The 20,381-nt window shown below is 48.1% G+C and overlaps 9 protein-coding genes across 11 annotated transcripts; 3 read left to right on the forward strand and 6 right to left on the reverse strand.

The window, feature by feature from the left end:
• Nucleotides 1-199: 199 nt before the first annotated feature.
• Nucleotides 200-2,303, forward strand: FOXG_04717 (uncharacterized protein; the record flags this gene model as incomplete). The annotated part of the gene is made up of 8 exons (XM_018382753.1): nucleotides 200-336; nucleotides 390-532; nucleotides 589-732; nucleotides 793-854; nucleotides 1,024-1,632; nucleotides 1,697-1,824; nucleotides 1,876-2,124; nucleotides 2,183-2,303. 8 exons carry the CDS (start codon nucleotides 200-202, stop codon nucleotides 2,301-2,303), a joined length of 1,593 nt encoding a protein of 530 aa, XP_018239533.1.
• A 1,025-nt stretch (nucleotides 2,304-3,328) lies between these two features.
• On the forward strand, nucleotides 3,329-5,636 carry FOXG_18889 (uncharacterized protein). Its single transcript, XM_018399031.1, has 4 exons — nucleotides 3,329-3,443; nucleotides 3,492-4,345; nucleotides 4,400-4,689; nucleotides 4,737-5,636. The coding sequence occupies exons 1-4, from the start codon at nucleotides 3,393-3,395 to the stop codon at nucleotides 5,543-5,545; spliced, it is 2,004 nt and encodes a 667-aa protein (XP_018239534.1). The 5' UTR covers nucleotides 3,329-3,392; the 3' UTR covers nucleotides 5,546-5,636.
• Nucleotides 5,637-6,047: 411 nt separating this feature from the next.
• FOXG_04718 (3-octaprenyl-4-hydroxybenzoate carboxy-lyase UbiX) lies at nucleotides 6,048-6,785 on the reverse strand (the record flags this gene model as incomplete). Its single annotated transcript, XM_018382754.1, has 1 exon — nucleotides 6,048-6,785. The coding sequence occupies one exon, from the start codon at nucleotides 6,783-6,785 to the stop codon at nucleotides 6,048-6,050; it is 738 nt and encodes a 245-aa protein (XP_018239535.1).
• Nucleotides 6,786-7,731: 946 nt separating this feature from the next.
• Nucleotides 7,732-9,309, forward strand: FOXG_04719 (uncharacterized protein; the record flags this gene model as incomplete). Its single annotated transcript, XM_018382755.1, has 1 exon — nucleotides 7,732-9,309. The coding sequence occupies one exon, from the start codon at nucleotides 7,732-7,734 to the stop codon at nucleotides 9,307-9,309; it is 1,578 nt and encodes a 525-aa protein (XP_018239536.1).
• Nucleotides 9,310-10,131: 822 nt separating this feature from the next.
• FOXG_04720 (uncharacterized protein) lies at nucleotides 10,132-11,914 on the reverse strand. Its single transcript, XM_018382756.1, has 2 exons — nucleotides 11,625-11,914; nucleotides 10,132-11,563 (listed from the first exon to the last, which is right to left on the reverse strand). Exons 1-2 carry the CDS (start codon nucleotides 11,760-11,762, stop codon nucleotides 10,190-10,192), a joined length of 1,512 nt encoding a protein of 503 aa, XP_018239537.1. The 5' UTR covers nucleotides 11,763-11,914; the 3' UTR covers nucleotides 10,132-10,189.
• Nucleotides 11,915-12,613: 699 nt separating this feature from the next.
• FOXG_18890 (uncharacterized protein) lies at nucleotides 12,614-12,742 on the reverse strand (the record flags this gene model as incomplete). The annotated part of the gene is made up of 1 exon (XM_018399032.1): nucleotides 12,614-12,742. One exon carries the CDS (start codon nucleotides 12,740-12,742, stop codon nucleotides 12,614-12,616), a length of 129 nt encoding a protein of 42 aa, XP_018239538.1.
• Nucleotides 12,743-12,891: 149 nt separating this feature from the next.
• FOXG_04721 (uncharacterized protein) lies at nucleotides 12,892-14,778 on the reverse strand. Of its 3 annotated transcripts, XM_018382757.1 has the most exons (3): nucleotides 14,622-14,778; nucleotides 14,397-14,563; nucleotides 12,892-14,349 (listed from the first exon to the last, which is right to left on the reverse strand). In XM_018382757.1, the coding sequence occupies exons 1-3, from the start codon at nucleotides 14,688-14,690 to the stop codon at nucleotides 13,113-13,115; spliced, it is 1,473 nt and encodes a 490-aa protein (XP_018239539.1). In that variant the 5' UTR covers nucleotides 14,691-14,778; the 3' UTR covers nucleotides 12,892-13,112. The 3 variants fall into 3 exon arrangements, with proteins under 3 accessions (XP_018239539.1, XP_018239541.1, XP_018239540.1); XM_018382759.1 differs by having other exon boundaries at nucleotides 12,892-14,563; XM_018382758.1 differs by having other exon boundaries at nucleotides 14,397-14,778.
• Nucleotides 14,779-15,258: 480 nt separating this feature from the next.
• FOXG_04722 (uncharacterized protein) lies at nucleotides 15,259-16,973 on the reverse strand (the record flags this gene model as incomplete). Its single annotated transcript, XM_018382760.1, has 3 exons — nucleotides 16,825-16,973; nucleotides 16,581-16,760; nucleotides 15,259-16,530 (listed from the first exon to the last, which is right to left on the reverse strand). The coding sequence occupies exons 1-3, from the start codon at nucleotides 16,840-16,842 to the stop codon at nucleotides 15,259-15,261; spliced, it is 1,470 nt and encodes a 489-aa protein (XP_018239542.1). The 5' UTR covers nucleotides 16,843-16,973.
• Nucleotides 16,974-18,167: 1,194 nt separating this feature from the next.
• Nucleotides 18,168-19,784, reverse strand: FOXG_04723 (uncharacterized protein; the record flags this gene model as incomplete). The annotated part of the gene is made up of 4 exons (XM_018382761.1): nucleotides 18,168-18,740; nucleotides 18,796-19,116; nucleotides 19,172-19,474; nucleotides 19,530-19,784. The coding sequence occupies 4 exons, from the start codon at nucleotides 19,782-19,784 to the stop codon at nucleotides 18,168-18,170; spliced, it is 1,452 nt and encodes a 483-aa protein (XP_018239543.1).
• Nucleotides 19,785-20,381: the final 597 nt, after the last annotated feature.

Genomic DNA, 20,381 nt, shown 5'->3' on the forward strand with positions numbered 1-20,381 from the left:
TGGCGATATGTAAACGTGCTGTAAGGGGCAAGCATTGCTGAGTTTTTAATATCTCCTTATCTTAACAAGTTCGCCGATAATACACAAGTAAGCAGATCGGCGTTTAGTTATTACGAGACCTTAATCGCCTCTTAAGCCTCACATTCAATTACCGATTTGTGTTATATCTACTATAAAGATACTCGCTCTCTCATTCGCTATGGTGACACTTGCGGCTTCGAAGACGGTCCCCTTGCACCCTCTGACTACTGATACTCTTGTTAGTCAAGCTCTGGCCGCGCTCGGCGGCGAGAAGGCCATTGCAGGTATTGATGGAATCATCTATCAGTCACAAAAGTCCGTCCGGCAGTAATAATCCACCAATCACGTAACTTATCAAATCTATCGAGTGTCTATCATTCCCGCAGCCTTCTGCAGAGCTACAACATGGACAAAGCAGACACAGCTGTCGAAATCTCTGGCTCTCAGAATGTATCCTTTAGCTATTCCTCGGGTCAGTTGACCCAGCGAATTGACCGTACCTTCAAGCCCAGTGATACGTAATGTCATCTCCCTCTCTAGTAAGTCGACAGGCTTACACCGCATTAGAGTACTGGTATTGGGCATCTGCTAGACTTGATGAGTTAGACTACTCTCTCGTTGTTTGCGGCGGTAAAGACGGATTTGCATGCTATGTTCGTGGAAACAATCAAATCTGGCTTCCTGCAAACCTTACATCCGGATACGTTGATGGTGAGTTTGGGCTTCTGTTCCTGCTCCTGAAGTCAGTTGATGACTCATTCACTGTTATAGCTGCCCTCGAAGAGTCTCTCGTCCTGCAAGGAAACGTCTTTTCGCCAAAGCTTTTGTTGGAGGTAAGTATTAGACATTCTGTTGGGAATCACCAACTGCAGAGTTTGCTGACATACCTAGATGAACGGTCATCATGGTCTAAAGGCTATTAAGGTTTTAATCAATGGAATTAAGACACCTGCTGGTAGGTTTCCAGCTTCGAATATGGCCATCCTGATCTAACCAGGATAGTTTATGATCCCGTTCTCGAAATCACCATTATCTTTCGATGCTTCTAGTCATCTCCCTCACATCATCCGCACCGAAGAGAATCACATGATCTATGGACCTTCGACAAACAACCTTTACCTTTCTCAATACAAAGCCATCGAGGGCATCAAATTCCCCCACACGTTCCAGACCGTTTATAACTCCACTACGCAGAAGCTAGATGCAACACTCGAGGAGTTCATCGTCGAGGAAATCACTATCAATCCCAAGTTTCCCAAGAACTACTTCAATGGCCTATCGGAAGGAAAAGGATTCTTCCCCAAAGAGGCGCCCAGGAGGACTGAGGGTCTAAGTCATGCGCACATTCTCGAATTCAGCAGCAACATGCTTTGGTCTGGTCCTGGGTCCGGCATTAGCAACAACTCTGTCGACAGTATCAAGCACAAAAACATTGTTCCCGGTCTACCCAACGCTCACTGGCTTATTGTCAACGACGAATTTCTGGGAGTTAAGCAGTTCGTGATCGAGTTCGAAGACCATGTTATCGTTGGTGATGCACCTCCCCAGTGGACCAAACAGGTGATCGAATGGATCGACAAGAACATTGGCAAGCCTATCAAATACCTCTGGGTAAGCTCCCAAGATTGAGGATGAATCGAGTTTTGGTGATGGGACACTAACACTCCTGCAACAGCCTACTCACCATCACCGTGATCACAGCGGAGGAGCTGAGTACGTTAGAGTTGGGGCCAAGTTGATCGTCCCTGAAATCGCAGCGAGCTACTGGTCGAGCATTCCCAGTGCAGAGCCCATCACCTTCAAGTAGGTTTCCTTTATCAATCGGCTGAGAACTACGATCTGATTGTCTGCTAGTGAAACGCACCCCTACATCCATAGCGATAGCAAGCACCAAGCCTGGTTCATCTGGGAAGAGCAAGCTACCCACTCCATTGACTGGTCATATGCCTTTATCACTGACAAGTGCCCTACCAACAAATCGGGCATTGCTGTCATCGAGGCTGACGCATGGCATCCTGGTATGCCTGATGCCAATAATGACAGGTGGGAAATGCGAGAGTGGCTCGGTCAGCTTGTTAAAGATGGTCTGCCCGAGAGCGCCTAGTAAGTGCTCCCTATTACTCGATAAATAAAGAAAAGCAAGAAACTGACGAGGTTCCAGTGTTCTTCCAACCCATGGTCAGATCAGACAAGTCTCGGAACTCATTGAGCATACTGACTATGTATATGCCCAAAAGAGTGTTGGTGACTGGAAGAATGGAGGAGCTCTGTGCAAGGCGTGATTGGACTACGGCCCCAAGGTTATGTGATGGGGTATAGTTCATATGTTGTGTTGGGGCATCAGCTGGATATTAAGATGGAGTCGGATGGACCCAGCAGGGTGGCGACATAAAGGTAGACTTTCATTTATGTTCTATGTTTCGCAGTCCTTGGATGTTCTGCAGCCCTGGACATACATGTTAGCTAGTTAGAATCTTTATATGAATTTTAGAGCTCTATTAAGAGTAATTAGTTCAACAGGCCACTGTGGTCGAACTACCTGCCTGTCACTTCGAAGGTTTCCACTAAACCTTTATAAATAGGGTATTTGTACTGTAGGAATATTCTCTGGGGGTGCTGCCCCCAGAGGCGTGCTTTACCCAAATTTATGCGACATCAATTTTTGTATCTTTGTCTCGCTAAGCCACAAGGGAAAGGCCCGAATCGACAAGGCTTGTTGCTAACACAAGAAGAGCAAATACAGATAGGAAACAGCGCATCTGTGTCCGGATGGTTGCTCGAATTGTGGTTGCACTATTCAACTGCAATCTATGGCCTCAACAGCGGTACCTAGGAATTATTGAAGCCCCGAACGGATCGAACCTATCAGCGTGTTAAGCATAATAACCTTCACTCACTAACTTAATTTTAAGCTTCTTGATCTGCTAAAGCTTGCTCCCTCTCTCCCTCTGTATTAAATATTAGATTATACTACGGGCAAAATACAGTCGCTATTCATTCTTGTCTTTCGTTGCCAACACCTGCCTTGAGTGATATTTTTCTTGAAGTTATACTAATGGTAGCTGGCTTCATGCATAATCACAACGCTTCCTCTGGAAAGTCTCGCAGATCAAAATTTGAATCGAGAGTAAGCGGAGTAACAAAGCGTAAGCACTAAACGAGGCTGATCAACGCCAGCCACGAGTCATTCGTCGTATGTTTATTGTCTGACGTAGACTAGCGCGCGTCTGTATCGGCACGCGGTGCTTTATTAAATGCCGCCCTCGCCTCGAAAAAGCGCTTCCCGAGCGGACCCAGCTTTCGAAGCCGCGACCGTATTTCCTCACTCAGTCCGCTTTTGTGACAGTCACAGATACACAAACGGATACAATATGAGTACCTTAGAAGGTACAGTGGAGACTCGTCTGAATAGGACCTGCGAGGTATGATGAACGAACACTCGTCAACGTCATTGCTAATGCAAGTCCAAGGGTTGTCGGAAGAGGAAGATCAGGTGCATCTCGGACCTTTCCAACTCACAGCCTTCGTTGGAAAAATGCAACCGCTGCAGAAAGCTGGACATTGAATGTGTCTTTAACGCTCCAGCCACAAGAAAAAGACGGAGACGCAATGAAACAAGAATCCACGAACTTGAACAGAAGCTCGAGGAAGTTCAGCGGATGGTTGCTACAGGGCGCCAAGGAGATCTGTGCATACCACCAACCTCAGAAGCCTCGCTAACGCCCGCGAGTAGCCAAGGCTCATTTCCGTCATATGGGCGCATCTCAACCACGTCTCCCAGCCATTCTACATCTTATGAGACTACTAGCGAATCGCCGGTCAAGGGAGACCCTGTGTCGCGAGGAATTATTAAAGAGTCGCTCGCAGAAGAATTATACACCAAGTTCTTTACTGACCTTTTACCGCATTACCCTTTGATTTTTCCCGACGCTCTCCTCTCATGGCGGGCTTTGCAGCAAGATCGACCAGCACTCTTCCGGGCCATACTGGCAACGTCATCAAGCAGCTTCAGGCCAGATCTCTGGACACCACTCTTTCGAGATGCGGAGCGATATGTCATGGAGGAGGCCATGATTTACGGTCGGAAATCCATAGACCTCATACAAGCTGCTCTGGTTCTTGTAACTTGGAGTCATCCGCCCGGCAAGTTCCAGCATTTGAACTTTGGCCAGTTTATTAATATCGCAGCTACTATGGTAATTGACCTGCGATCCTCAAATGACGAGCGATATCAAATTCCGTCGTCTAACCCTGAAGTTTTACATACCAAGGAATACTTGGAAACTGTTAGGGCGTTCTCAGCTTGCTACTTTCTATGCTCAGGGTTCAACTCCTCTTCCTAGTCTAATATCCCGCAATTATGCTAATGTATGTCCAGTATTGCCATGTCATTCCGTCGGCCGAGCACGCTATACTATGGCCCCTGGGTGCAAGAGTGTATAAATATCTTAGGTTCTCCAGCTAGCACACATCTTGGTGATCGACGTTTGGCAGCATGGATCAGACTCCAACGGCTTGCAGAGGAGTCTCTTGCCATAACCAGAGTCGGGTCAGATGAGAACTCGCCAAGATTTAATCATTCGGACCCCCGTACCCGTTTTATTCTGCAAGGCTGTCTCCAACGAGTCAAGGATTTGCGGCAGAATCTGCCAGAAGAAGTTATGACTCGTAAGATTGCCATCACTATCTTTCGTTCAAATAACTAATACTTAAAGTAACTCTCGAGATACACTACCATGTCATCCTTCTTAACCTCTATGAGCCAGGTCTTTATGATAATCACGAGTTTCGAGATTTTTGCCCTCCTTATGCTATTCATACTTTCCTGTCGGCGAACACATTCGCTCCGGATTTGCCACAGTATGTTGATGCGCGCATAGAATGCCTGAATGTGGCTCGGAACCTGATTCAGTTGTTCCTTCAATTCTCCCCCGAAATCCTACAGCAAGTGCCCATAATCGTCTTTACCAGGATGATGTATGCTGTTGTTATGATCATTAAACTCGAGGTTTTTAATAGACCGACCACCGATGGAGCGGATATGTCGGAAGCTGAACAGATTTCTGCTCTGGATTTAATGCGCCTTGTCCTCGAAAAGCTCAAATTATCATCGGACGAAGGACGCTTTTTTATCCCAACAACTTTCCATGCCGTGTTGGGGAGATTGCACAGCCGATGTGTCGAGAGTTATTGGCGTCTGGCCATGGGCCAGAACGAGATGAACGAGATCATCAAACCTCTCATGAACCTTCAAGTTCAAGACTCGAGCAAGGAGAAAGAGGAAATATCTTCAGAAGTGCACCGGGAGCGTCCGATTCCCCAGCAACAGGTCCTTGGACTTGAGTATCTGTCTCAGCAGACGGAAGATGGTGTTTTTCTAGACACGTCCATATCGCTAGATGATTGTTTTCCAAGTGCCGCAGCCAATTCTGGTGTAGAAGTGCTTTGGACCAATTTCTTTAGCAAAGGATTTCTGCCAACAGGTACAGAACAGGGGTTTGACAAGAGAATGATGGGTACTTAATAGACGCACTGATATTTTGGGCATCGTTGCAAAGTATATAAAAGACCTTCTCTGTAGAGGATGGCGGTACGGTTGTGTCTTAGATGTCAGCCTGGTTATTAACATAATCTATCAACCTAGCATCCATACTAAGGTAGAGGCCAAAGATTGTTCCGCCTGCGACAACAGATCACCGAACAGAAGCGGAAGCAGCAGTTCGACCATCTCGAGAGTACTATGGACCAAGTTGTCTCCATTTTTTTTTAACTTACACTGGCCATCTTATAAACTCAGAATGGTCCTGACGTGACTCAGATCTTATTAGCAAACTCTGGCAATTAATATAAATTATGCATTCTTTGCTGCAGAAATATGGGGCATAGACGTCACCTAGCCCACTGCGGCAGGCACCCACGAATGCGATTCTATCTATTCTGAAGATGCCAGTTGAAGACGAAGGCAGACACCATGAGAATGAATTCAGCTCTCGTATGAATGTCTACGGGTGGCCTGTGTTCATGCACTAGGCATTTTGCTTTCCCTTTGCCGCCCAGTCAAACCCTGACCAACGGGCTTCATCCTGCATATCCCCGTCTATGACTTCCAGGTCCAGCAGATCAATCATCCTCATGACACTTTGCTGTACCATATCATCGATAGAGCTTGGCCTCGTATAAAAGGCCATCACTGGCGGAAATACCACAGCGCCGGCTTTCGTGACTTCAAGCATGTTCTCCAAGTAAATGCTTGTCAACGGCGTTTCTCTAGCCACCAGAACAAGCCTTCTTCTCTCCTTCAGTGTCACGCTTGCCGCGCGTACGATGAGGTCGTTGTCGTAACCCATGCGTATGCCTGCTAATGTTTTCATACTGCATGGAACTACAATCATGCCATCTGTGCGAAAGGAACCAGAGGATAGTGAGGCTGAGACATCCAGCGACGAGTGTGTGACTGAAGCAAGAGACTCGAGGTAAGAAGTCGTGTTATTTGGAACTTCAAGTTCATATTTGAGTGTCGCCCCTCCCCATTTCGACATGACGAGATGAGTCTCAACGTCGAGTTCCCGGAGGCGTTGGAGCAGAGCAACTGCCAACGGTGAGCCAGTTGCTCCTGTAACAGCAACGACAATACGTTTTGGACGGCCATTGGGTCCAGGCGAGGAGGACTGGTAGCGTGTTTGAGCTGGCAAGTGACGAGCCATCGAAAGTTTTGGGAGATCATGCCCGCTGAAGAGCCGTAACGGGTGAGCAAAACTGCGCATCTTAGAAGAGGAGAACTCGGCTAAAGCTTCTGAATAGTTCTTGGATGCAATCAGGAGTCTGATGTTTGATTTGAGATTGACATAGATCGCAAACCGGATCGACTGAGCAGCGTGGATACGTTGTAAGTATTGCAATCCTTGTACGAGTAACAGAGTCGATCAGCTTGAAAAGGAAAAAGCAATAAACCATTGTATAGGGTTTAGTCAGACTTTACAAACGTGCCATTCAGGCTTTTGATAGTCACTTTGTTGCAGCATGCAAGGGTGTAAGCACTATGTAATCAAATGGGTGTGCCGATCTGGCATCATTCCAAGATTTACAATGCGCGAGGCAAACGCCACTTCTTATGGTCCTGCATTTATACGAAATTCGCATAAGGCTTTCTTATGTGGAAACTCATCTTACGAAACCCAGCATGCTTTATTGGCTAGAGCAATTCAACCTAGCCAGTCGGGAATCTTGACGACAATTGACTTTGACAGTCCAAAGTGGACCCCTTGCAAGTCCACCGGCCACGAGGGACTTGAATATTAAACATTTCAAGGTCTCTACTGCATGACCTGAAATACGATTTATAGACGCTTTCGATAATTGAATTGTAACCCCGCCAGGCTGATATGGCTAGAGATGAAGCCCGAGCAGTACATGGGGGGCTGACAACGATGAAATGATAAGACCTCTGTTGTGCTGTTATTTCGGATAATCGGCACGGCTTCGCGATTAAGATAAGACTTATTACATTGTGGCTTGCTGCGAGATGACAGATCGTTGCAGTAGTGCTTAATAACATGCTTGCTAAAGCTGACTACAGCGCATTTCCAGATGTGGTACGAGGCGGCCGACAATGCCTCACCCGCTTAAATTCCCTGGAAGGTCAACGACCTAGAGGGCCTGACTTGTAGATAGCCTCTTTGACTGTAAGACATTGAATATTCAATGAAAATCATGCAGCGACTTCGTCCTACCTTGGGAAACAGGCTCCTGGCGAGCCGTGCATCGCGTCGGTCACTCTCAGCGGGCAGGGATTCTTCTCCCGCGCATCTTGACTTTCGGGCCTTTGTGGACACTTTGCGAGAGGACAATGACTTGGCCGATATCACTGCTGAAGTCGACCCCAAACTCGAAGTCGCAGCTGCCATCCGTCTGGCATATGAACAGCGCACAAAGGCTCCATTGTTCCACAATGTGAAGGGGGCAAAGGACGGCCTATTTCGCATTCTGGGTGCACCAGCTGGTTTCTCCAGTGACCCAAAGTTTCCTTACCGACGTCTGGCACAGCACCTTGCACTTCCGAAAGAAGCCGGTGTGACAGATGTCATCGACAAGATGCTATCGGCAAAGGGAGAAAAGCCTCTTCCTCCAGTTCATGTCTCCACGGGACCATGTAAAGAGAAGATCATCATGGGCGACGACGTTGATCTCACCAAGCTGCCTGCTCCTCTTTTGAACAAGGCCGATGGGGGGAACTACATCCAGACATTGGGGATCAACATCATTCCCCATCCAACAGAGCCATGGACAAATTGGTCTATCGCGCGGGCGATGGTTTATGATAAGACACGAATGGTCGGTCTCATCATGAAACCACAGCATATTGCTAGGATCTTTGAAGAATGGAAAAAGACTGGCAAAGACGTCCCATATGCCATTGCCCTGGGAGCTCCACCTGTCGCTACCATGGCCGCCAGTATGCCCCTACCAGCTGGTGTCTCAGAGTCTGAATACGTTGGTGCTCTCTGCGGTTCGCCATTGGAGCTCGTCAAGTGTGAGACCAATGACATGTACGTCCCAGCAACAAGCGAGATCGTACTAGAAGGCACGATTTCCATCACAGATACTGCCAAAGAGGGCCCATTCGGGGAGATGCATGGCTACAGCTTTCTCGATGAAAATTCCCAACAGCCTCTGTATACTGTCAAAGCCATCACTCATCGTAACAACCCAATCTTACCAGTTTGTGTACCTGGACGCGCAAATCTCGGCCCAGATGAGACGCATACCATGATTGGAACCCTTGCCTCCGCAGAGATTCGGCACTTGCTTCAGCAGCACGGTTTGCCGGTGACTCAAGTCTTTGCTTTGTTCGAGACACAGGTCATTTGGGCGGCTGTACAAGTCGACCGCAAGAAGCTCGCTGAGATGAAGACGAACGCCAAAGACTTCTGCGCGGAGATAGGAGACCTTGTGTTCCGCAACAAGTGCGGTATGCAGATCCACCGTCTGCTTGTTGTGGGAGAGGATATCAACCCTTTCGACATGAATGATGTCACTTGGGCTTTTGCAACAAGGTGCAGACCAGCGATGGATGAGTTCCATTTTGAGGATGTCCCTGCTTACCCACTCGTGCCGTACATGTCGCATGGACCTGGGACAAAGCTCACGGGAGGAAAGGTCGTGGCCAATTGTTTGTTGCCGGAAGAGTATGAAGGGAAGCAAGGCTGGGTGACATGTGATTTTGAGAATGGATATCCTGAAGATGTCAAGAAGAGAGTCTTGAGTAGACGTCAGGACTTTGGTATATAATGGCTAAACTACGTTTGCATTAATTGGAAGCCTACTATTCTCTGGTAATGTGACTATTTAGTTTGTTTCTTTATTGAAGCTTGTTTTTAAAATTCCTAGCCTTGGAAAGACAGCTAAGAGCACTGAAAAAGAACTCGAGCACCAGGATCTTTGACAGCCATGGAAGAGCTAGAAAGTTACAAGTATTCTTTTAGACTTATATTTGCCGAAGAACCTCTATCATTATTACAAATCAGCGATGGGACGCCTGAGAAATACACATCGCGAGTAGGGAAAAGGAAACTCCCATAAGCGGAAGACCCGGCAAGGCTCTCCAAAAACCTGAAAGGGGGCTTATACCTCTGCTAATAGTGATGAGAAGTCTTCTGAATTGAGTGGAGGTTCTGAGACATATAGGCTTACTACTAGTGGCCATTCAGTTGAGAATGGGCAAGATGATACTTCCGAAGCGAATAGTTCGAGCAATAGCTCCCTAAATCTGATATTGGTATGTCGGGCAATGGACTTCAATGGACGGTTCCTCCGAAGAAATGTCACCCTGGGCGCAAAAAACATGATCCCATGCTTCTGCCCAAAACCTGCCTCCAATGGAGGACGATGTCGTTATGGAGCCCCATCGATACATGTGCTCCCTGTCTTGTAAGGGAGTTAGGAACAAGACGATCGATGGTCTCAAACCTTGGCTCCGGGTTCTTGCAGACCGAGCCAACACCATAAAGGCTAGTACCGAAAGCCTGCGTGGAGCGTCACTCATGTTTAACGACATTGAGGATCACTCTCAGCTTCGACGCGGCAAGCCATCGGCTCTTTCTTCACAAGCAGGCCGCTTAATATGCCAAGGTTTAAATAAGTCTATATCAACTATATAATACTATTTAATTTATAGAGTGTATTTAAAGTCGGGTCGCAGGTCACCTTGAACCCACTTCTGTTCATCTGACAAACTGTCCCATTTAGCATCCATCTTGCCAAGGCTGCGATCTCTGTTCATCTTTCGAAGTCCCAGATGCATTAAAATAGATCCACCAAGCAAGAAAACCACCAGATAGCCAAAAACAACCCCATGTCCCGTATAGTAACGGGGCTTTTCGCGAAGCAAGTAGATGTTTGATGACACCACGCCATTCAAATTGCCCCAGCCTACCACCACTCCCAGCACAAAAGCACGCTTTAGCGACCCCTCAGTGTTATTGTTCAACCAGGAGAGAGTGTTGGGGACGGTAGGGTAAATGCCTGCTGCACCGAGGAAGACACCAACGTACTGCACTGTCGGGTTAGACGTCGCTATAAGCATAGCAAAACCAGCAATGCCAAGCAAAACAATGGCAATATTGCAGTAACCTCGCTGCCGGGTCCTGTCGCCGTAGAATCCCACACAAATAGTAAGAGCCGCTGCAACTGCATAGGGGGGCACAGAGAGGAGCTGGGCTTTCGTACCTGCATGCCCCATGCCAGCAATGATAGTCGGAAGAAACAGGGAGAAGGCATACAGAGGAGTAAGGCAGCCCATATAGATAAGCATATATCCATATGTTTTCCAGTCCTTCAAGGCAGCAAACATATGTCTCTTATCGAAATCCTCAGCCGTTCGACCTTGCCGGTCCATAATCAAGCGACGTTGGATTCGAATCTGGTCATCAGGACTGAGGAAGCTTGCTGTTGCTGGCCAATCAAAGACGAGCCACCAGCACGCCAGACCAGCAACAATAGTAGCAAGACCCTCTAAGATGAAGATCCAAGCCCAACCGGGTTTCCCGCCAATTCCATCCATTTTTGCAATAACTGCTGCAAGCAAGCCTCCAAAGGAGCCTGCTAGCGCAGCTGCCGAGAAGAAGATAGAAGAACGGATGCCGATTTCAGAGCTCTTATACCAACAAGAGAGATAATAGTTAACTCCAGGGAAGAGTCCGGCTTCGGCCATACCAAGGAAGAAGCGAGCAGCTAGCAAGCCCTTGACGTTGGTAACAAGGCCCATAAGAGTCATTATAAGTCCCCATGTCAGAATAATAAGAGTGAAGAATAGACGAGGTGTGATCTTCTTGAGCAGTGCATTTGTCGCAGGTTCAACGACAGCATACGAGACGAAGAAGATAGTCAATGCATTATTATAGTCCCCTTTGACCATCTTAAGATCGACTTCGAGACCAGCTAGGCGAGCGTTTCCGATATTGGTACGGTCGAGGAAGGATAGGAGATAGAGAAAGGATAGCCAGGGGATAAGCGCCAGATCAACCTTCCACATCAGCTTCTTTTCCTATTTTGATTTGTTAGCTAGGTCATTCCTTGGCATGTAGCGCGCCGTTGATTTTACTTACAATGGCTTGACGCTCTTCCAGCGTCTTTCCGGCATCAGGGTCTGGTAAATGAGCCAAAAGCTGAGCTCGCTCGTATTCGATGGTCGTGTTGTCGACCTTTTCAGCCTCAACTGGGAACGGCTTCTCAAGATCGGCCATGGCGATTGTAATCGACTGATGCTGGGACTAGATGTCGAAGGGGCTTGTGACTCAAAGGTGATACCACAAGTGATACCACTGCCTCTAAGATAGGTAGGGAGGTAGCTTGGGTGGAAGAATCTCCTCCGAGTCGTGCAGGGACCTGTGTATCTATACTTTCGGTGAGCTTAATCGCACTTACAATACCGATGGGTGGTCTCCAGTATCGTATCCTTTCGGAGTATCCGTGATCCCCATGGTGGCCCGGTTCTCACAAGGCTCCATCTATCCTCCACCTTTTTACCCCACGGCACAATAGACTTCTACGTAGCTGATTGCTGCCCATAAAGGTTAAGGTTTAGGCTGCTAACCCACATGGCGAGGACACGACAACAGCGGACTTTGAATTCCGTCCTTACCCGTGCGTAATTGCGAAGATGTAATACTATAGTAGACTGTTGTTAATCCCATTGGAGCCCTCGGAGTTCCGAGCTTCGATGCAACCCCCGAGCCGCAGGGAGAAAACGGCACCCGCAATACACTAGAATAATTAGTCTGTCTCTGGAAAGATGATTCAGAACCTTTGATGACGAATAAGAATTCATCTTTTGGTCACTGTGGCAAGTAACCAGCCGTGCGCCTGAAATAAGGTTTCGGTTCTGTGATAACCTTGAATTAAACTCAGGCGGAGAAGTGCGGGGTTTTGGTAAAGATCTTTCTAGACTCCAACTGATGTCTCGCTACCCCAACAAGCCCCATTCCTATGCGCCATTTTGTAATACGAGGCTTTATAGTATTGGCGGAGTATGATCTCCTCAGATGGAGAAGCCAATAATTCCCTCAATGCCAAGTGTTTCTAGACCATTTTGGTGTCAAGCAGCGGGCGTAACTTGAACTCTGCGATCATATGGCAATATCTTCATACGAATCTCGTGAAGAGGGCAGAACCAATAGTCCTCATTAGGCAGTTCATTAAAATCACCCAAGTACCTAGTACGCATCTGGTCTCGTCAGACCGCCAGCAGTAGATCCTTGCCGTGGCAATTATACGGTTGGGGGAGTGCGGCATCGTTTGGCACCTCCATGTGTCGGAAGTTGCACCAGAGCTTTCGCTGACTGGCCTTAACTTTGAGATAAGGTCGTAAAAGATCACACTTCATGAGGAAGCTCAGCCAGCCTTTTTCTTTTATTCTTTTGTATTGTTTCCCACTTCTACTCCTGCTCCTCTTATGTCTTGGCCCCTGTTGTCACGATATGTAATTGGAAGCTTACTAATTTATGGCACTTTTGCCATCTAATTAATTCCTTGCGTTTAATACGTTCCCATTAATGTCTTGAACAGTCTTAGAAGACTGGTTGTTCTATTATTCTCTATTCGCCGCCTCCGCCACCATCACCACCACCGCCTCCATCACAACCCCCGGACCCTCCATAATCACCCGCTCCTCCACCACCAGATATATCGTCCCCTCGACCCCTTCTGATAACCCTTCTCTGTTTCCAGGCATCGCGGCCGAGAAGTAGAGTCTTGAGATCAGTCCTCTCTACGTTGGCAGGAGCATGCTTCACTGTGTCAGGCACGTACTCCGTCAACGTCTCCTCCACTGAAACTCCTCTCTTCAACTCCGACGTATACTTCGATTTCCATATTTGTCTTGTATGTTGAAGCAGGCTACTCATCGCCTGTGTATTTTCTGTGTGTTCTCTATCAAGGACCCAGTCTGCCTTCTCAGTCGACCAAACCCAGTAGCTCGCAGGGAACAAACGATGCGTCTTCCATAGAAGATCAATCTCAAGTGTTGGGGGGAGTATGCGAGAGGGTCGTGAGCTTGGGTGACGAGATGCATTTGCCGTCTTTGGGTCTAGCTTTGACTTGTAGGAGCCATCTCTCTCACTCTTTGGCAGTACACTACCCAGAAGGCCGAGAAAGTCTTCGTAGTCCACCACTGAGTTCTTCAAATTTTCAACAAACCCAGGTACCGAATTCTTGACTTGAAGTATAACCTTCCAGAAAGACACTTGCTGCTCGAGGTCTGCTCGAAGATCCTGCAAAGATGGCCATGGCTTTAGCATACATGTCTCGTTGAACTGTTCATGCTGGCTTTGACTCCTGCATCTTTCTTCAACCCTGCAAGTTCGTATCGCTGCGTATGACTGGAGGTCCCAGACCTTGTAGCCTTGCTCCGGTACGCTTGTGCGGCAGCGATCCCACTGGTGCATCAGAATCACTTTTCCTTGTTGGTCTTTGGGAATCTCTTCGAGCTTTTTGTCAGTCGGTGTTATCCATTTTCGGTCCAAACATGGTGGCCGGTCAGCCCTTCCTCCCAGGATGGAGAGTCTTCTCGGTTTCCATGGTGCAGAGGGCCACAGTTGATATGGTAGGTTGGAGCCACGGCACTCAGAGCCAGACCAACTCATTTTACTACACTCATCCCAGGCGTTCTTCGTCCGTCTGGGACACCATTCACCCTTTAGCAGTTTGGATATGGGGAAATGCCGATGCTCTAAGCCAAAGATGCCATTCAAGTTGCGATTACGGTTATCGTAGACGTAGTGGTGGAATCGCGAGGGTGACAGCATGTGCAGATACATGATAAGTGCGACATCCCTATCACTATTAGTCAGACTAACGCATGGCAAAGGCACAGAGCCTACCATGGAGGCGGGTGGTCATTTGGGCAAAAACCCCGTACGTCGATGAAACGAAGATACATAGCGTAGCGCCATTCTGAATATGTCAATGTCTCATCGCTTATTCTACCCTCTGCATCGCAGAGATGTTGAAGAAGCTTGAGAAAGGTCTCGATTAGCTCAAGATGTTGCTATTGAGAGAGAATGAGTTTCTGATCCGTTTCACCAAGTAACAACATGTTGGCTCACAACAGCAACGTCGCTCAGATTAATCTGGGTCCTTGTCCAAGGGTCTTCGTAGACTGTGGAAAACGGCATGGTTATGGCAAAGTTATCTTGTTATCTGAAAGTGCATGGATAGGCATTGGACTGGAATATCAATGATGTTAACAGTCTCCGGCTTTAGTTTATATATGGAACAGAATTTGAGGCTGTGTGTCGATCTGATTCCCTTGGCGGATGATTTTGGTTAGCCCAAATCTTCGATTCTGGGCCGAGGTTATAATTGGTCAAAGCGGAACCATTCCTCACTGCGGCTTGAACGATGTAGGGTAAACACGCGACTTGGCATCTTGTCAGGCTTTTTACAAGGCACTCCCTGATGGTCGGATTCTCCGAATACTTTCATCGACGAAATTATCATTCTATCCGTAGTATTCAACCTGATAATTATTGAGATTTAACCCGATAGAGTGTTTTACTGTGAAGGATGATCAGGTTCTGTCATATTTTTTGGATGATTGGCAACTGAGGAACCATCGGACAATGGCGCTATGAGCAGCCAAGACCACGACAACAGTAATTATAAAAGCTGGTTGACTTCTGTCAAAAACGAACTAAGCGGTTTGCAAATGGTGGGATGTGTAACAAATTTCCCTACAAGCTACTACCTGGTATAAACAGCGCTTCTGCGGATGATAGACTTGCTCCAAACCCAAACCGGAATCACCAGGATGTATCCAAGCCAAAGAAGAGCAGCCATGATGGCGAATTGCTTCAATGGGCCCATAGCATTCAGCCAAGTGATCGATGAGTAGGATACACCAAAGGCCAAGCAATTCTTCATGACGTTTACAAGGACACCGATATCTCCTGCTCGCGAAGGCATACTGTTGACAGAATAAGTAAGTAGAACATTTGCCGATCCTGTCAAACCAAATGCAAGGAGGCTCCATCCAACACAGACAACGATCCAGTGACCAGGGTTTTGAAGCCCATGACCGAGGATAAGGCAACCAGCCGGGCTGCCTAGTGCTCCAATAAGCATCATCGGCAGTCTACTCCTGGGATTAGGCTCCTGGGTGCGTCCTTTTGTTGAGCGGATGAAGAGAAGGTCTGCGAAGTAACCACCAAAGGGGAGACCAATAAGAAGACCGATAAGAGAGGAGACATTGAGTAGACCAATCGAACGTGAATTCCACAATAGGGGCGGAGAAGCATAGGTGATGGAGAGGATGATGGAAATGATGACAGTCCAACCAATCGTTAGGCCAAAGATGTAGACGGTGACGAGAACTTGAGGCGCCATAAGGAGCTGCAGTGGCCGGACCAGTGACAAACCCATGCTCTTCCACTTCATGGGCATATACTCGCCGCTAAACGACCTTGACATCCACTCCTTTCTGAAGCTGGCGGCAGAGATCTCTCCAGTTGTTGTTTCGGCCGGTGACGAGATGCAGATATCCTCGATTGAAGTGCTCGTAGGTTTCGGTTCTGCGATTGTCGAGCTCCCAGGTCTGGTTTGAGTTGTATCCAGCTCGTTGATATCGTGAGTTGTCTCAGGAAGCATCAAGATCGAACCAAAGAGATTGAGGCCAGTCGCGATTGACAGAATCCTCAGGTACCATCTCCAGCTTCCAAGACTAACTTCAACTGCCCCAGCGACCATGGGGCCGATCGCGGAGCCAGCAGCAAGGAAGCCAACGTAGACGACCATGGCTCTTCCGAGCTGATGGGTGGGAAACGTCTCAGCCACGATAATGGGACCAAGAGCCTCAACGAGACCACCAGCTAATCCACCGACGATGCGTGAGTTTCGAAGGGAAAAATAGTCGGTGGCTTCGCTGGACCAAATGTTACAAGCGATAAAGATTACGAGCGAACCGAGGACCGTGTAGCGTTTTCCGATGAGTAATGATAACGGCAGAGCGAAGAGATTCTGAAAAGGTTAGAAAATCAATGAGAGGACCACGAGGACAAGTAACGCACTGAGAGTCCAAGAGCCAGCAAAGCATACGTTGGCAAGTTGGAAGCCTGTGTTTGCGAGCAGTGCAGCTCCTGAATGATCAACCCAAAGACGGGAGAAAGACCAGAGGCCCAGGCATTTCCGAGGAGATTGTAGAAGCTGACGTTCAGCAGAACACATATGCGCCACCAGAGCGGCCATTCCTATAGATAGAGTTCCATTAGCATTCGTGGCCTGGATCCAACCTGTGACTGGAGGTGCTCTTACGAAAGGAGAGATAGACATTATCGAGTATGCGGTCCTCGTAGCAGTTGATGACTGACAGTGGTGTCAATGGTTGTTGATGAGATTGATTTTAAAAAAGGAGTTGCTCGCAGGGTTCGAGCCTCAATCCTTTATGCCCTCGCTTATCACTGGCCAGTGCCCAGGGCTGGTCTAGACCAAGCCTCATGCCAGGATGCTTCCGGCTGTGGGATGCCCTCTCCCGTCTTTGCCCCGACCCCGGAAAAGATCCAGCTCTTACCCCAGAGTTTACCCCGCACAATCTCATCGTGGTTACCCACAACTCTCCCCTGTAAAAATTCTTTCTTGGCACGCACTGTTAGTGCCGTGTTAGGAGCGGGATTTTCTGCAGGCCACGCGACCACACAAAACTGCGGGGATGCTATCGGCTCCCTAACAGCAGTTTTCAGAGAAGGAATTTTGGAGAGTTCGCCTTCTCTGACAACACCTTTGTCGGATCTAATGGCGGCACCTCAGAACCAGAACGCCTTAGATATCGGAGGACGATGCCCATGGCATCGGTAGCGACATCCTCCCGATCAACGACGCCGATTGCGATGGGTTTTTCTCCTTTGAAGGCAAGCCGCACCGTCGGCCTCTGATTCCTTCCCGAGGTTTTTCCCTGCCGCCGCGACAGTCGACTACGAGCTACAACTTGGTTACTGGAGATTGTGGACTGCGTCGGCAGATGTAGTGATGCGCGAGAGAATTCTGGTCGGTGGAAAAAGTTCGACAATAGATTGCCCCCGAACCCGCTGACGGGTGACGGGCTTGAGAAATACAGCACCTTTTGTGCCATTGGTATGCTGGATGGTGAAGGAAGCGGGGTTTCCCTGTACCTAGCTAGCTCAGCACGTCTTTTGCTCCAGTAGGAGATCTGGCTTCGTTACAGCCACCCAGACGAAAAATATACAAACAAACAAACAAACAAACATCGTGGTTACCCACTGAGTGACGCGTTTTACATGGCCGGGAAAGCTTCAAATCCTTGTACGATAGCGGCCCAGCATATTCCGCGGAGACTTGATCTCGCTTGACGCACGTTGTGTCATGAAGTCCGCGGGATCTGGCCTCAGTTCCCCAGTCGGCCGTTATGTCAGGCCTGGTCAGCTCGGGAGATGGCCTTCAGCGTATCGTTACAGCGAACGACAAAGGCGTCGTAGCAACTAATGCCGTTCGTGATGAGACTTGAAGGGAGTGATTATCAGGTATCTGTGACAATGAAGGTCCCCGTCTTACGCTTAGATGATTGACTTTGCGATTATGCGACATGACATTTGAGGATACCCGGAGAAAATGCAAGTCTGACGATAAGCTAAGTGGTATGTTTACGCGTGCATGATAACTGTTTGAGTCTCAACAAATTCCTTCAACCCCCATTCCGCACCAAATCTTCCAAATCCGCTCAGCTTTGTTCCTCCGTGAGGCAAGGTCGCTTCATCATGAACCGTAGACGAGTTGATATGTACCGCGCCAACTTGAAGACGACGCGCCATTTCCAATGCTGCATACTGATTCCGTGTCCATATCGCAGCAGACAACCCGTAATCACTATCGTTGACAATCTTCACCGCCTCGTCCTCGTTGGAAACAGCGACGATTCCAAGACAGGGACCGAAAGTCTCTGTCCGGAAGAAATCCATAGAGCTGTGAATATTATCGAGGAATGTGATCGGTATTAGGTTTGAGTCAGTCTGGTGCTCCGTAGAAGACTTTGCAGAAGATCCCTTGGCTTCTGCATCGGAGACTAAAGCTTGTACTCTCGACTGACTCTTTAGCCCAACAAGCCGATACGCCGAACCGTTCTTGCTTCGCAGATGTTTTGTAAGCTCTGCACGAAACTCATCTACGACATCCTTTTCCACTAGGACAAGATCTGTAGACATGCATATCTGTCCGCCCTTTATGCACAAAATTGATTAGTGAGTGACAAGAAGTAGTAGAAAGCAAGCTCACATTTAGCGTTGCTCCAGCAAGAGCTGCTTCTGCTGCACGGTCAATGTCTGCGTCCTTCAAGACGATGCAACAGTTCTTCCCACCAAGCTCCAGCAATACCGGCTTCAGAGCCAGTCCTGCTTGCTGAGCAATACTACGTCCAACTTGTGTTGAGCCAGTGAAGTTAACCTTTCTGACAGCAGGGTCGCGAATGAGATATCCAACTACCTCAGGGGCATCTTCAGGTCGGTGGAGGATAAAATTGACGACACCTGGAGGGAACCCAGCTTTTGCAAATAACCCGGCGACGAAGTAATGTGTTCGAGGGCTAAGCTCAGAACCCTGCATTGGCCGAGATTAGTATGGTACCGCTAGGCATCAGAAATAGGATCATCACCTTGAGAATAACTGTGTTTCCAGTAGCCAACGGGGCGATTACCGCTCGAAGGGCCAAGAAGAGAGGTGAGTTCCAGGGAGCAATTCCCAGAACAACTCCCAAAGGACGAGTAAACACCAAACCGTATGACCCTTCAGGTTGGGTGTGCGGGATGGTGCCACTCATGGTTCCTGCCGTCAGCAGATACGCAGACTGTTCGATCAAATCGATGCTGGTGGTGACACCGATGGATGCCCACTCATCGTCGCAGTAGATCTCAGACTTCATAATGTTTCGGACTTCCTGCTGATGGTTCTTTAGCACCTACGTTTCCGCTTCGTTAGCCATGGCATTCAAAATGATCAAAGTAGCACAATACCTGTGCTAGACGTAAGAGAAGGCCGCGTCTATGGGTCGGAGAAGTTGTTGACCACGTCACAAATGCTTTACTGCAACTCGACACAGCATCCGCGCAGTCAGACAAATCAGCGCCCTGGAAATGCCCTCCTTCAAATGAGTGATGTCTTGAAGTATCATCTTCTCTCAAGATTGGAGCATCGTTGATAAGCAGTGGAACACGGTAACCTTGTGATCCATTGTGGAGCACAGGCTGGTCAATGGTTGAATCCGTCATCGTCTCTGAAAGAGCTTCAGTGAATTCACAAAATGCGGAAGGCGATATCGAAAACTGAGAATCATTATGGCGAAATATCGTATTACTTGTAGTAAGGAATAATAGGGGCTTTCCAGGACCTTGCCAAGCCACAGTACTTGGTAGTTTCGGGCGTGGGCAGGCCAATCAGTATGGGGCGGGGTTAGGGGCAACATCGGATGCCTACCCGCTCTCCAAGCGATTGACCATATACCGGATCACCAACTGTCAAAGACATGGTAGAATCTGAAGTGAGGCGGTCACATTGGCCTTTTTCTGGTTGAACAATCCAAAAGACTAACTAGGTAAGGCACGCGATGCAAGCATCAGAAAATGACTAAGTGATACGCAAGAGGTTAAGGGACAAGAAAAAGTCGGTGTTGGGAATAAGTATCTTGTATTCATAGAGACAATAAAGCTTTGCGCGGAACACACTTCTGAAAATACTGCCAGAGCTTGGCCAACTAAAGAGAGACTATTCTCATTTTCACATGCTAAGATTAAGAAGATATTCAGTCATGCTGAGGAGCATGGCTACTTTAATCCCCCACTGGATTGTGATCACGAGATGCATGCTGA

Source organism: Fusarium oxysporum, chromosome 7, assembly GCF_000149955.1.
Source record: "Fusarium oxysporum f. sp. lycopersici 4287 chromosome 7, whole genome shotgun sequence".
In the NCBI taxonomy this organism is placed as follows: Eukaryota; Fungi; Ascomycota; class Sordariomycetes; order Hypocreales; family Nectriaceae; genus Fusarium; species Fusarium oxysporum.